General features: G+C 49.1%; 1 protein-coding gene across 1 annotated transcript; it reads left to right on the top strand.

Annotated features, from left to right (window-relative positions):
- Positions 1–2421: 2421 nt before the first annotated feature.
- Positions 2422–11748, top strand: HPX (hemopexin). Its single transcript, XM_032640503.1, has 10 exons — positions 2422–2504; positions 2881–2945; positions 3044–3115; positions 3294–3415; positions 5024–5174; positions 5868–6080; positions 6344–6451; positions 10618–10748; positions 10829–10991; positions 11128–11748. The coding sequence occupies exons 1-10, from the start codon at positions 2422–2424 to the stop codon at positions 11385–11387; spliced, it is 1368 nt and encodes a 455-aa protein (XP_032496394.1). The 3' UTR covers positions 11388–11748.
- The last annotated feature ends 4467 nt before the right edge of the window (positions 11749–16215 follow it).

Below are 16215 nucleotides of genomic sequence, written 5' to 3'. Positions count from 1 at the left end.
GGGAACAGGGATCCTGGAACCTCAGCCTGGCCCAGAGCTGACTCTGCCCATATTTGTCTCCTGCAACTACATCTCAGATAGAAATGGGGCAGACTTTGGGAGTAGCCCCAGTGAGTGCCGAAGATAGCAGGTACCAGAGATAGCAGGGCTAAGAGGAGGAGAGGGATGTAGGGCAAGGACACTGGAGAGAGAAACAAGACCATAAGATGGTCAGTGCCAAGGAGACCTGGGACCCTTAGATCACAACATACCTCCAAAGTAACACACCCTCAATCCTGATATTCTCCTGACCCCAGAAGCAGGAAAATTGTTAGCAATTTGGCTGCAACGTTAGTAACACTATTCAGTACTTGAAATTAATTTTTTTCATTCAACAAATATTTATTGAGCATCTATTACAGGCATACTTGTTTATTGCACTTCACAGATGTGGCATTGTTTTTACAAATTGAATGTTTGCGGCAACCCTGTGTTGAACAAGTCTGTTGGCACCTTTTTTCCAACAGCATTTGCTCAGTTCATGTCACTGTGTCACATTCTGGTAATTCTTGAAATATTTCAAACTTTTTCATTGTTATTATATTTGTTATGGTGATCTGTGATGTTACTGTTGTAAAAAGATTACAACTCCCTGAAGGCTCGGACAATGGTTAGCATTTTTAGCAATAAAGTATTTTTAAATTAAGGTATGTACATTTTTTTAGACCTAATGCTATTACATACTTAATAAATTACAGTATAGTGTAAACATTACTTTTTAAATTTTTTTTAAATTTATTTTATTTTTGGCTGAGTTGGGTCTTTGTTGCTGCACGCGGCCTTTCTCCAGTTGTGGCCAGCGGGGGCTACTCTTCGTTGCGGTGGGCGTGCTTCTCATTGCGGTGGCTTCTCTTGTTGCAGAGCACGGGCTCTAGGCATGTGGGCTTCAGTAGTTGTGGCACGAGGGCTCAGTAGTTGTAGCTCGCAGGCTCTGGAGCGCGGGCTCAGTAGTTGTGGCGCACGGGCTTAGTTGCTCCACGGCATGTGGGATCTTCCCGGGGCAGAGATTGAACCCGTGTCTCCTGCATTGGCAGGCAGATTCTTAACCACTGTGCCACCAGGGAAGTCCCATGTAAACATAACTTTTATATGCACTGGGAAACCAAAAAATTTGTTTGACTCACTTTATTGCAATATTCACTTTATTGCAAGGGTCTGGAACAAACCTGAGCTATCTCTGAGGTATGCCTGTACATGCCAGGTACTAGATGGAGAAAATGTAATGGTACAGGGACTGCCCTGGTGGTCCAGTGGTTAAGACTCTGCCCTTCCGATGCAAGTGGCACAGGTTCGATCCCTGGTTGGAGAACTAAGATCCCACATGCTGCGTGGTGTGGCAAAAAATTTTTTAAAAAATGTAACGGTACATAAAACAGGCAAATCAAAACAAGCAAAGAAACAAAGCACAAGCATGCAGAAGCAGAAGCAGAAGCGTAAGTGGACAGACAAAATAATTTCAAGTTTTATTAAGTAACAAAGGAAACAAGTGAGAGTCTGAAATAGCTAGAAGGGGTGGTCAAGAAAGGCTTCATTGAGAGGATAACATTTAAGCAAGAATCAACTGTAAATACTGTGAAACCCCAGTACAGTTCTATTTATTCTGTGATAGGTAAACAAAACACTTTCCCCTTAAGGTGGAAACTACGGAGAAAGTCTAATTACCAGTAGGTCTCTCTGGAAGAGAGACACCTCTTCCTGCACCATTACTGTCAGCCCTTCCCTCCCAGGTGATTTTTGCAAAGCTCTTTGTCAGTGGGGGTGGGGGCTAGGGTGGAACTTGGACTTTTGGCAACAGTGAAATATTATTGACCCATCAAGTGCAAAGCTAAAGAGGCTTGGGAATGCCCCCAAAAGGCCCTTGATGGAGCTGGGAAGAAGCTGTTCTCTGAGTAGTTCTAAGTGTGTTTGTATATATGTGTGGTTACTAAGTATATGTAAGTGTCAGTGTCTTTAGGGGTCTCAGAGCTGGGCATGGCACAGTACACAAAAATGTTCCTTTCCTCTTCTCTCCTCCTGCATTGTTGAGGTAAATCCAACCACAGAAAGGTGGTCCTCAATCAATCTACCCCCTTTCCCGACCTTATGGGCACTCAGGCCCATCACCAAGGTGAAGAGAGTCACAGTCGAACACCAGTGGGCTGGGCTGGTCACTGCTCAAAAGTCACTGAAGGAGAAAGGCCCTCCTGCCGGGAAGAGTTAGTCTTGGACTCAGATTTCTGTCCAGACCCTGACCTTGTTTGCACTGATGTAATCAGCCAATATTGGCATAGCCCTGAGAGATCTCATTCCCAGCAGGCTTGGAGGTGGGGTGGTGCTGCTGCCATGCCTATATAGGGGCTCATCCAGGTGCCCAGAACTGTCCTGTGGCCTCTCCAGCGCATCATGGCGCGGGCACTGGGAACACCAGCTGTACCGTGGTTGCTGGGCTTGTGCTGGTCTCTGGCTAACGCCCATCCTCTTTCTCTGTGAGTGAAGCCGGGGCTGGAGGAGGACCGGGCTCCAGATTAAGAGTGGGCTAGGGGGCTTCCCTGGTGGCGCAGTGGTGGAGAGTCCGCCTGCCGATGCAGGGGACACGGGTTCATGCCCCGGTCCGGGAAGATCCCACATGCCGCGGAGCGGCTGGGCCCGTGAGCCACGGCCGCTGAGCCTGCGCGTCCGGAGCCTGTGCTCCGCAACGGGAGAGGCCACACCAGTGAGAGGTCCGCGTACCGCAAAAAAAAAAAGAAAAAAAAAAAAGAGTGGGCTAGGGTCAGTTTTTAGGTCTGGGGCAAGTCTGGGGTCAGGAGCCAAAGGAGAGGGATGGACCCTGTGGAGCTAGACATCTCCGTGTCTTCTCTCTAGGGCTAATGCCCCTAGGCATGGAGCTGAACGTGGGAATGCAACCAAGTTGGACCCCGATGTGATCGGTGAGACCCTGATTTCCTGAGTCTATCTGTCTAGCTGTGTCTCCGCACTGTATCATCTGACTGGCCTTTTATTTGCTATCGCCCCACCTCCTTCCCAGAACGCTGCTCGGATGGCTGGGGCTTTGATGCTACCACCCTGGATGAGCATGGGACTATGCTGTTTTTTAAAGGTAGGAGGGGCTGGGATTGGGGCATTTGGGACCTCAGACTTGGTCCCCTTCATCGAGGGTGTATCCATCTGCGGGAGATCGTAGGAATTATCTGAGAGTATCACCCATAGCTTCTTTGTAACTAGCTCAGTAGGCCAAAAGTTTGTTCCGGGTCCCTCAGTGAGTGTGCGTTTTGCAGGGGAGTTCGTGTGGAAGGGTCAAAACTGGACTCAGGAGTTAATCTCAGAGAGGTGGAAGGATGTCCCCGGCCCCGTGGATGCTGCATTCCGCCATGGTCATGACAGAGTCTTTCTGATCAAGGTACGGCTGGGCCAAGGTCAGGGCCAGGCCAGGAAGTGCTGGAATCAACACTAGAGACCCTCCGCCAAGTGGCCCTGGCATGGAGCCCTTACCAACAGGTTCCAGGTTTCCTCCCCCTGCGCCTGCCTTTTCTGAGAAAGCTCAGGCTAGGGGAGTCGGTGTGCACGCAGGCCTGGGAAGCACAACACCCAGGGGCTCTTCCTCGGTCCTAATCTGCGTCCACACCTCTCTGCTACTCCTCAATCTGTCCACCATCCTTTCCTTCCGGGAAATTTATTCCCTTGCTTCCATGCCCCTGCATCAAGTCTTCTTCCTGTGGTTGCCAGGTTGTTCACAACACAGTGGTACCTGGCCGAGGGGCAAGTGGAGGATGAAATCCAGCCCACTGTGCTTGTCAAGTCCCAGGCCTTGGCCCAGCCTGTGTCTGCTCCTAGCACCTTCCCCTGACTCGCACAAGGATGCTGTGTGGTTGGGGCGGCCCTCGCTACCAGCTTTGTTTTCCCTCCTGCCTCTTTTCCTGCTCTTCTCAGCCTTCTCATCCTGGGCCACGCCTTGAATGTTTCTTGGGGAATCCTCCCCAGCCCTTCCATACACCCTGCCTGGGTGATCTCAACCACTGCCACAGCTCTGAGTTCTCTCCACGTTGTGGACCCCAGAGCTGGATCTCTCCCCGGAGCTCCAGACATCTCTCTCTGATTTCCAGGCTGACATCTTCAACTTAGACGTTCCGTAGGCACCTCAGATTCAGCATCCCCCAAACGGAGCTCAATATCTTCTGTACAAATCCACCCCTCCTCCTGAGTCCCCTGTTTCAGCAAATGGCCCCACCACGTGCTGATTCCTGCAAGCCAGGTGCACATGGGTCTTGAGACCTGGACCCTGGTTATCTTTACAGGTTTCTCTCCTCCTCCACCACATTCACTCTGTGCCAGCCACACGAGCATGCTGTGTACATGCTACTCCCTCTGCTGATAACGCCCAGTCCACACTTGTCTACCTGGAATATTCCTGCTCGGTTTTTAACTCTTGGCCCAAACGCCTCCTCCTCTGTGCAGCCTTCCAGGCATTCTCTAGGTTGACTTAGGTATTCCCCCTTTATTCCCCAGTGCACTTCACATGCCTCCACCTTGGGACTCACATGGCTAGGATTGTAGGATCCTTTCTGCTTTGGTACAGTGAACTCCTTGAAGGCAGACAGAGTCTTGTCACCCCTTTATCCCCAATGCCTCTCACAATGCCTGGCATATGGTAAGTCATTCAGCAACTGTTTCTTGAGTGAATAAATGAACAAATGAATGTATGAATGGGTGGATGATTGCAGGATGACTATTTGTGGATGTGTTTTGCCAAAACCAGTGGTATTGCCGATAATTGTGCCATGGGAGTATCTGGTTGTACATAGACAGTTGTGTGTGGTATAGTAACAGCGATGGGATTTGCACAAACTGAAGTTGTGCGAGGGGACAGCACATTGTTGTCCACAGATGGACTGAGAGTGTGTGGGACTGCAGAAGGATATTATGTAAGTGCAATAGATCAAAGATGTGTGGGACGGCAGAGTGGCAGTATCTGGCGTGCATACTAAGAATAGCATGTTTTTGCACGCAGGGGGACAGAGTCTGGGTATACCCTCCTGATAAGAATAAGGAATATCCAAAGTTGCTCCAAGAGGAGTTTCCTGGAATCCCATCCCCAGTGGATGCAGCTGTGGAATGTCACAGTGAAGAATGCACAAGTGAGGGTGTCTTGTTCTTCCAAGGTCAGTCCAGGCTGGAATAAGAGAACCTGGGGTAGTGGTGGGTTGGTGGTTATAGAGGTAGTGGTAGGGATGGTGGTGGTGGTGGAACCACTATATGGTTTCCTGATGAAGGGAAGGAGTAGAGAAGCCAATTATAGTCTAGAGGTCAAGTAGGGGAAGGAGGGGAAGTCATCCTGGAGAAGGTAACTGGGTGTAATTCTGCTAAAAGTCCCTCATTGTCCCCCATGACCCTTAGGACAAATCTATGTTCCTTAGTTTTACATACAAGGTTCTCCATGACCAAGTCCCTATTGATCCTCCAGCCTTGAGTCTCATCAAACGCTTACCTTGAATATGAAGCCCCAGAAACGCTATGCTGTTCCCTGTACACCCAATTTGCTTCATGCTTTAGACTTTTGTTTCTGGAGTTACATCTCCCCATCTTGTCTGCCTTGTAACTCCTCCTTCAGATTTTAGTTTAAGTATCACCTTCTCTGGAAAGCTTTCCCTGACTCGTCCCACCGCCCTTGCTGAGCTGATCATGTGTACTTTGCTGCTCCATTTTATTGTATGATTACTTTCCTCAACTGTTTCCCTGCTGGGCTGTGAGCTCCACGTGATGGGGACCATATCTGGTCCATCCTGGGGCCAGTACAAACACAAGGGAAGGCACAGCCCAGCCTCACTGAATGCTTGTTGGTTGATTGGACAAAGGCAACCACACGTGGTTCTGGGACTTCACCACAAAAACCAAAAAGGAACGTTCCTGGCAGGCTGTTGGCAACTGCTCTTCTGCCATGCGATGGCTCAGCCGCTACTACTGCTTCCGGGGTAACCAATTCCTGCGCTTCCACCCTGTCACGGGAACGGTGCAGCCTATATACCCTCTGGACGTCCGAGACTACTTTATGCCCTGCCCTGGCAGAGGTGAGAAAGCCCAAGCCCTGGGGCCTCCTGGAATTTGTCCACCTTCCCTGAGTTCGTGGACCCCATATAACCCAGCTCCTACCTCCACCCTGTGGAATGACACCTTGGCCCTTGCCCTAGCTCCACTTCCATTCTGGCTCTCCCCAGCTGTCCTCATATGGGGACAACCTGCACCCCCAATAACCCCAGCCATCTCTTCCACCTCGGAACTCATTCTGACCTCTTGCCTTCCTGTGTTCCCCCTCACCCATTTCTCCCCCAAGGCCACGGACACAGGAATGCGACTCACCAAGGGGATAAACGCTGTAGCCCGGATCTAGTCTTGTCTGCACTGCTGTCTGACAAACATGGTGCCACCTATGCCTTCAGTGGTAAGAGATGCCCTCCAACTCCCCCATCTCTGCCCTCCATACCTCCCGTCTCTTTCACGTGTGTCTCCCATCTCTGGCACATTTCCTCCATTTTCATCACTGTGCCCCATATTTTGTCCCGTCGGCCCCCATCCTTACACGCTATCATGCCCCTTTTCACCCCTCACTTCGACCGATGCATATGGTTCAACCTGTCTCTCATCGCTGAGGCCTCTAGCTTCACCTGTCTGCCTCCCAGTACCATCTGTTGGTACATAGGGACCTCCTGGCCCCATGACTCCTCGTATTCTCTTTGCTCTTGCATGTCTCGCAGGGTCCTCTGGCCCTCCCCACCTTGAGCTTCTCATCAGGAGCTCCATCTTGTTCCAGGTGCCTGGTTCCTATGTGCAGGCCTCTGGGCACAGCATTACCTGGGGATGAGATGTTCCCATTGCTGAGAACCAGCCAACAACTGTTCAGTCCCTTAGACCTTTAGGCAATAGTTTCACCAGCCTGAAGAGATTTCTCCTCTGAGTGACCAGGAGAAACCCCTCTCCCCAGACCTGTGCCATTAAAAAGCCGTCTGATGATACCTAAGGATGTTCTGGGGCTAGTCAGACAGGTAGTGATAAGTCTTGATCTATACTTGAGGACAGCTCCAAGAGAAGGAGTGACCTACCACATTACACTCAGCCTAAGATGTACGTATGATCAGACACAAATGTAAAATAGTGGTGAGAATACAGAAGAGTGAAAATCCTTTCTTGCTCCGAATCCCTGAATAAATCTGATCAGGTATGACTACGAAGCTATAATGAAAAATACACAGCTGCAAGGAGAGCATATGCCCACAGCAGGAATGCATGCTGTAATGAGAACGTGCATCCGTGATGAAACACACACCTGTAGTGAAAAGGTAGACCTATGCTGAGAATATATGCCAGAGTAAGAACACATAAGTGTCAGAAGAACATGCAGCTATGGTGAGAGCGAGGCACCATGGGGAGGACACATACACAAAGCGAAACAGCAATGCTTACAGAGATAGATAAACAGACACAGAGAGATATGGAGATAGAGACACTAAGAAAATAGGGCCACAGGGACCACACAGAGATGTAGAGAAAACACCCAGCCATGGAGAGATCACGGAACCTCAACACCATGTGTCCATAAATAGAATGCAGCTGAATTCCTAAATCAAGAGTCTTAGAGATGTTCTATAGCTGTTGAGAGAATATTGTTATGTTAAAAATACCCAGCTGAGGTGGGAACTCACTATCTTGGTGAAAACACCAGTGTGACCCAGCCACTCAGCACAGGGCTGGTCCTCTCCTCTCCCTTATTGATAAATCTCTTGTGTGTACCTCATAGCTGCTAATCCATTCTTTCTGTTTTGTCACTACTTCGGCTCGCACAGGCACCATCACGCCCTCTCTACTTTCTCTCTAGTCAGGATCTTTTAGCCTCAGATCCGACTGATAACTGCTTCGGCTCTCTTTTTCCTACTTGGATTTCCAGAGAGAGAATGGGACTGGCTCAGCCCATATTTTTATTCCAGACCACATTCAAGTGGCTGCTGGTCGGCCTCTGCATCGACCTCTAATGGATTTTGGGGGCTCAGCACTTACTTCCTCTGCACAAAATGCAGCGCGGCTCTGATTCTCAAAATAGGGGCCACGAGCAGGGTAGTTTCAGCAGGAGGGGAAGGTGGATATGTAGTCACTGTGACTTGCCCAGTTAATACCCATAAGGAGAACTTGTGGCTGCACTGGGAATACCAGCTGTTTTTCGAGTACCAAAAAATAATCGAGCACCTGATAGGCACTGGGCATTTTTTCTAGGCACTGAGATACAGTCGTGAACATGGCAGATGAGACACCTGCCTTCAGAGAGCCTGCTAGACGGAGAGGGGACAGTAAAAAAGAGAAAATGAAAGAGCATACTTTCAGGCAGTGTTAACAGCTGTGATGTGTTCTGGGAACATCAGAATGCTTCTTATTCTCAAATACCATTTGAAGCTAGAATAAATGAACGTATGAGTCGTTGATGTTTTAAAATATAAAATAAAAGGATGTTAAGTGTCCCCAAAAAGCTGTGAAGAAAATAAGACAGGATAATGGGATAGAGGTGAAGAGAATTAGGGGCCCCTCCTCTGAAGAGACGATTTTTGAGCTGAGATTTCAGTGATCAAAAGGCATTAGCCACGTAAAGCACTGGAGGAGAAGCATTTTAGGGAGGGTAGACAGCAAATACTTTGGGGAGGCCAGAAAGGAGGCCAGTGTGGCTGACACGCTGAGAAGGAGCCAGGTAAGTGGCTTGAAAAGAGGGAGGCAGGGGTCAGATGACATGGGCCTGGGAAGGATTTTCAACTGTAAAAGGAAGCCGGGAAGGGCTCTTGATCAGAGCTGTGATATGTTCTGGCTTATTTTTTTAAGCATCTGTCTTTTTATCTTATTTATTTATTTAATTTATTTTTGGCTGCGTTGGGTCTTCATTGCTGCGCGCTGGCTTTCTCTAGCTGGTGGTGAGCGGGGGCTACTCTTCGTTGCGGTGCGCAGGCTTCTCATCGCGGTGGCTTCTCTCGTGGCGGAGCACGGGTCCTAGGGTGCGCAGGCTTCAGTAGTTGTGGCACGCTGGCTTCAGAAGTTGTGGCTCGCGGGCTCTAGAGCGCAGGCTCAGTAGTTGTGGCGCACGGGCTTAGTTGCTCCGTGGCGTGTGGGATCTTCCCGGACCAGGGCTCAAATCCGTGTCCCCTGCATTGGCAGGCGGATTCTTAACCACTGCGCCACCAGGGAAGCCCATGACTTATTTTTTTTAAAAGATCATCCTGGCTTCTTGTGGAATATAAGTCACAGAGGTACAATTGTGTAAGCAGGGAATCCAGCAAGGAGTTCTTGCAGCTGTCTGGATTAGAGGTGATGACAGCTTGGACTGGGATAACAGCAGCAGAGGTGGTGAGGGGTCAGCGCGACGTACTCTGGAAGTCAGGCCCATAGCATTTAACCAATGCCTTGGATATTGATCGGAGTGGGGAAGGGGAAAGAGAGGTTTCAAGAATGACTTGGCTTTTAGGGACTGGGAAACTAGGTGACTGGCAGTCTCTTTTTCTAAAATTGGGAAAGACTAGGGAAGGAGATGTGTGTGTGTGTGTGTGTGTGTGTGTGTGTGTGTGTGTGTGTGTGTGTGTTTGGTGGGGGCAGAAATAAGTTTGGACACATTAGGGTTTTGGTGTCTAATGGTGCCAAATGGACAGGTCAGGTAGGCAGCTGAGTTTGCGCCTGACACTCAAAGAAGCAGTCCATCAGATCCAAAGGGAACAGATCAAAAGTCATCAGTATATAGGTGGTGTTTAAAGCCCTGGACTAGGTGAAATCACCAAGAGAGTGAGTATAGATAGAGCAGAGGTCCAAACTGGGGATTCCAATAATAGATATCAGGCTGAAGAGGAGTCAGAAAGTTAAGAAGAACCCTGGAAGAGTCTGGAATCACAGAGCCAAGATCCAAAAAAGATATTTAAAGAAGGGACCTGTGAGCAGTCAAATGCCACTGAGAGGTAGAGTAAGATGTAGACATTAGATTTGGCAAGTTGGAGGATACTAGTGACCTTGAAAAGAGAAATCTCAATGGCAAAGGGAAACAGGAATGTAAGTGAAGTGGGCTGAGGAAGAAAAGGTAAATAAGAGTTTAGACAATTCCTCTAATAAGTTGTTATGAAAAGGGGAGAGGAAAATTAGGGTGCTGGTCTGGCTACTCCCTCCGTCTCCTACCATCTCAAGGGATTAGAGAACACAGCCAGCGTGAGAACGCCCAGGGGAAGCTTGCTGCCGTGCTTCCCTTTGAACTCCTGGCCACTGTCTCACTGTAGCATCTCTGCACACAGACATCTGAGATGCATAAGGAGACCCCACTGAACCCCATGACGGACGTCGGCCTTACCTGGCAACTTGGCCACTGTTCTCCAAGCTCGCCCTTCCATCAGGCCCCCACTGACTCTGATTCCAATTAGGTCACAATGTCCAACTTTGCCAACCAAGTCTTCCTCAGCTCCTCACATGGCCTCTTCCCTCTTGGCCTCTGGATGCATTCTTTCCTCCCTCTCGAGACTCACCCCTGCCTCTGTCACTTGCCTCTTCACTGCCTGGCCTTTTACTACCAGTACTAGAGGTACCTCTGCTACCCCACAGGATCCCACTACTGGCGTCTGGACACCAGCCAGGACGGGTGGCATAGCTGGCCCATTGAGCATCTGTGGCCCCATGGTCCTTCAACAGTGGATACTGCCTTTTCCTGGGATGATAAGCTCTATCTGATCCAGGTGTGTGTTGGGAGTGACGCATGAGGTGGAGACTGGGAAAATACCCAGCTCTGTGCTGACTAATGTCCTTTGTCCTCCAGGGCACCCAGGTATATATCTTCCTGACAAAGAGAGGCTATATCCTAGTAGATGGTTATCCAAAGCGGCTGGAGAAGGAATTTGGGAGCCCTCATGGGATCAACCTTGATACTGTGGATGCAGCCTTTACCTGTCCTGGGTCTTCTCACCTCCACGTCATGGCAGGTGAGGGGTGTCGGGTGCTGAGGGGGGGCCTGTTCTGCTACTTCTCCGTGGCACAGATCCCCGTCATGGCGTGAGAAGAGCCAGGTCAGGATCCCCATGATGTGGAAGCCATGTTATGTCCGGTGTTTCTTCCCAGGACGGCAGCTGTGGTGGCTGGACCTGAAGTTAGGAGCTCAAGCCACGTGGACAGAGCTTCCTTGGCCCCATGAAAAGGTTGACGCGGCCCTGTGTACGGAAAAGTCTCTGGGCCCCAGCTCGTGTTCCGCCAATGGTCTCGGCTTGTACCTCGTCCAAGGCCCCAATTTGTACTGCTACAGAGACGTGGAGAAATTGAATGTGGCCAAGGCCCTTCCCCAGCCCCAGAAAGTAAACAGCCTCCTGGGTTGCCCTCACTGACAGCGCTGCTGATGTGAGGCTGGCCCAGCTCCTTCTCCTGGTTTTCCTTACAATAAAGCCAGAGTGCTCCCTCGCTTGAATCAAAGGGCCCTGGTTGTGGAACAATCTCACTTCTTTCTTTGAGTTGAGAAGCTCGTAACCTCTCTTTTGAGGTTCTTAAATAGGCTGTGGGAGACAAGGGAGCGGAGGGCTCAGGGACAGACCTCATTTCTGCACAGGTGATTCCTGAACCCCGGTCATAAACTGACTTCTTCCAGACTACTGAGACAGAGAGGGAAACAGAGGAACAAAAGTAGAGAAAGGAAGCCCTGTGTCTACCCAGCACGTAAGAGGCAGAGCAGGGACTCTGCCCCCACCTGCTAATAACTGACCACAGCTTGGCCCCAGGACATTGGGAAAATAGGGCTGGAGGCGGCTACGTTTGTGCAAAGTGGGTTGGCTTGGTGCTGCCACGGAGGGCTGCGGGGGCCCTCAAATTGTAGGTCCAGGGGGTTCAGGGAGCATCACTCCAGAAGACAAGTCTTTGGTTGCTATGAGTTAGGCATAACAAGTGGAATGAAAACAGAGTGTTTTCACTCACCTGAGGCAAGCTGGGGAAAGGGGAGAAAGCCTGATTCGGGGAGGTGGCACCATGAAACACATTTGCAAAATGTCACACAGCCCTTGGGGGGTCCTGCTGGCTAAGTCCCCTGGGTGTCTGCACCATCTAGGCCAGCAAATGTCGTCTGGGTGGAGGTTGCAGTGGTTTGTTCTTTTCAGGTCATAAGCTGACCAAGGCTTTAGGCTCCAGACTTACTGACAACCATTTGACTGGGGATTGGCCTGGACTATAGACAACTGGGTCTCAGGTGAGACCCTTTTCCTCCTCTACGTTTCCAACCCAGCTGAGCTTGAAAGTTTGTTTTAGGCTCAAAAAAATAGCCTCAGACTCTAGCAGAGGGCCCTCATTCTGAGCTTCCATATCTTAGCCTCAGTGACTTCTTCCATAAAATGGGTATAATACTAGACACCTCCCAGTGACAATGAGTATGGATGGACTCAACCCATCTCTTGGATTCACTCCGGAAGGGGCCTGAAAGGATACCCACACTCTGGCCCATGGCCTCTCCTGGTTTAGGGTCAGCCCCTCCTGACCTGGTGGCCTCCTGCTCTTTCATGGGTAGAAGAGTAGATGGACAAGCTTTGCACTGGGAGGCCAGGCCATAGCGTGGCTCCCAATAGGCACCAGGCCCCTGCGGTTCAGTTGAATTGCCTGAGGTTCCTTGCCCAGCCTCAACAGCTAGGAAGGGAAGCAGGGGATGAACCTGGGCCCCTTAGATCAGGGTCCACCCAGCACTTGCGGTTGGCTGGGGCTGGGAACTAAGGTAGGGGCCAGGCACCAGGGCTGTGGGGTCCACTTCCAAGGAGTGTCTTGAGCTTTCTTTTCCAACCTGGAAGATGTCTGGATGGTTCTCCTCATGGGATGGCTGCTCCTCCTTCAGTCTGAGGGGTGAGAACAAGGCCAGAGTCTCAGTTCTGGGCCTTATTCAGTCCATGTGTCACCTATGGGGCCATCCCTGCACCATGTCAGGGAGGCTGGAGGTGTCTAAACAGTTATCCAGCAACTCTGCTGGATACTCAAGGTCAACTTCCTCCTCTCTGTTGAGAAAGGAGAACTTAAGTCTCCTCTTTCTTCTCTTCTCCCATCTGCTCTGTTGCAGGGAAGCCTCTAGCTTGTGTCCAAGGACTCCCAGAAAAGGTCCAACTCATGCTTCTTCCATCCATGCATTTAGTACCTCCTATGTTCAGGGCAGTGCATTTGATGCTGTGGACCATGTCTTCCTCCTTGAGTCTTTCCTCCCTTGGATTTCCTCCACGACATTACTCTCTCCTGATCGTCTCTTACTCTCTGTTTCTTCTCAGCTTTCCTCTTGGCCTTCTTTTCCTCTGCTGGCTTGCCAAATGCTGGCATTCCCAGAGTTCAGTCCTCCATCCTTTTCTTTTCTCATCCTATATGCTCTTCCTGGGAATGTATTAGAACAATGCTGTTGAAGAAGGGTGTTGAGGAAGTCCTTGCCAGGACTAGCAACTGACTGATGAATTCCACTGCGATATAATATGGAGGAAGATTCTACTCCTTTGGACTTCCCAAATGATAACAACCACCCTGAAGAAAGCGGGTTTATTGGATCAACTACAAGAAAAATCACAATATCAAAGCAATATTTACATGTAGTGGTAGAAAAGGCTGCCTTTGCTCCAAAAGCGTCTTTGCCGCTAATTGAGTTGTAAGCTCTATTCTTCCCTACAGGTGATTCGGGCGCCAACTGCCTGGTAATGCAGTTGTCCACCAGGCTGATCTAGCAAACCAAATAGCATAAAGCCAGTACTCTTGGTTAATGACTCTGGATGGATTTGCTTCTAATTCAAGTTTTTCCTGATGGGTCCAAGGTAATCATTTTAAAAGTTTGCTGCGGGCTTCCCTGGTGGCGCAGTGGTTGAGAGTCCGCCTGCCGATGCAGGGGACACGGGTTCGTGCCCCGGTCCGGGAAGATCCCACATGCCGCGGAGCGGCTGGGCCCATGAGCCATGGCCTTTGAGCCTGCACGTCTGGAGCCTGTGCTCCGCAACGGGAGAGGCCAAACACGGGCAGAATCTTCAACATTGGTCTTACCAATACAATGTCTTTCTAGATATGCTTCCTCTGGCAAGGGAAACAAAAGCAAAAATAAACAAATGGGATTACATCAAACTAAAAGGCTTCTGCACAGCAAAGGAAACCATCAATAAAACAAAAAAAAGACAACCTACCAAATGGGAGAAGATATAAAAAAAAAAAAAAAAAAAAAGTTTGCTGCCTCAGAGGGACCCACATTGGTCAAAACCACACATAGCATCCGAGGTGGCTCATAGGCTATTGGTTGCTCTAGAAAGCATCAGAAGGGGGATGTGATACAATAGAGAAGGGATGGATGAAGGGCACAGGTGGACTCCCCACGGATCAGGAGGCTTTGCAGACCTAGGAGATCAGGGATTCAGGAAGATGGTGTGTGGGTCACACTGCACTGTGTGTGAACTACACACTGTACTTTTTTCATCTTAGCTAAGTAGACTCCTCTCCCCACCCTGACCATCCTATCTGCAAACCTCTGATTACCTGAAGGGACTTCCCTGGATACTGAAGCCATTCTGTTCAATGGGACTGGCAAGACAAGTATTCTGATGGGCTGCTTGTAAATGAGTGATATTTCTGGATTCTTTTCATTTGCTCAAGCAGAAATCCGGAAGTCATCCTTCCCTTTATACTACCGTAGCCAATCAATCAACTGATCACCAGTTTTTGTGAATTCTACCTCCTGAACATTTATTAAACCTATGCAATTTTTTCCATCCCTACTCCCACCACTACAGTCATCTCCTACCTAGCCTATATCAATTGCTTTCTAACTCGTCCCCACCCTGCCAGTTTTGCTCTCCTCCTATCTATCCTCCACTTAGCAGCCAGAAGTGATCTAAAATGCAAGGGTGAACATGCCCCTCCCCTGCCTCAAGCTCTATGTTGATTTTCCATTGCCCTTAAAATAAAGTCCAAAACCCTAAGCCTAACATACAAGGCCCTCCTTGATTTGGTACCTGTCCACCTTTCCACCTCACCTTATGCCATTCTTCTCCACACCCATACCGGCCACCCATTATTGGACTTCCCCTTTGACTTGGAATCATTTTCTCTTCTTTTGGATAACCTCTATCTCCTTCACCCCTTCCCTTCACGTAAGTGCCCTTCCATATGAAAGCCTTCCCAAACCTCCCCAGACCAAATTTAGTCCATTCACATAGCATCATGTACATCTTCAAAATACTCATCACATTTCTAATATGTTTAATATCTCTTTCCCTTGTTATTCAAGCTCCCTGAGGGCAAGGACTCAATATTGTTTCTTTACAAGTTCCTAGCACCAAGGACAGTGCCTCCCACATGATAATGATTTGTTGAGAGAGAATGATCAAATGAATGAGGACACCTTTCTTCTTCTGGGTAACTCTTACTCACCTTTCAAGGACAAAGGTCACATGTTATACCCTCCAGGTTGGGTGACAGTCAAATCTGATTCATCTTTGGGTCCCTAGGACTTAGCTTGGGACTTGGTACATGATTCATATATCATAGAAGCTTGTCAATTCATAATAAATTCTTGTCCAGGAGCTGATAATGTTTGAAGCTGAATGATGGGTATATGAGGGTTCATGATACTGTTCTGTCTCCTTATGTTATATATATTTGAAATTTTCCATAACAGAGAGTTAAAACATTTATATTCACCTCAAATCAAGTGAAAGTGTAGTCAAAGATGACCTTGAGGCTCCTGGCTTAGGCAAGCAGTAGATGGTGGTACCACTCACTGGGATGGATAAAGTGGAGCTGCATCCAGTCGTGTGTGTGTGTGTGTGTGTGTGTGTGAGTGTTCGTGCACACATGCACTGGGGAGGGTTTTTTTTCACCCCAGTGAAACTTCTTAGAAGGCCAATAAAGGGGGTGAGACAATGAATTTAGATTTGGACATTTTTAGTTTTAGGTACCTTGAGGGCATCTTGAGTCAGTTGCTCAGTACTTAGTAGTTACAATAAATTAAATCGTCTGCCTTAGAGGAATGAGCCAGGAGAGGGTTTCTGGATGGTAATATTCCCCCTCACTACCTTTGAAAGCCTCTTGTGCCACTGACCTGACCGCTGGGAACTATCTCACTATCCAGGGAGTCTGTGCAATATTGGGGCCCATCATTCCTTCCTTCACACTTTTCATCCACATTCCCCCTTCTTCCTTCCCTCCTGTGAATTTCCACCAGGGAGC

The sequence above is a fragment of the Phocoena sinus genome, chromosome 8 (genome assembly GCF_008692025.1).
Source record: "Phocoena sinus isolate mPhoSin1 chromosome 8, mPhoSin1.pri, whole genome shotgun sequence".
Taxonomy (NCBI): Eukaryota; Metazoa; Chordata; class Mammalia; order Artiodactyla; family Phocoenidae; genus Phocoena; species Phocoena sinus.
Note: the sequence above shows the minus strand (reverse complement) of the source record. Positions and strands in the feature narration are given on the sequence as shown.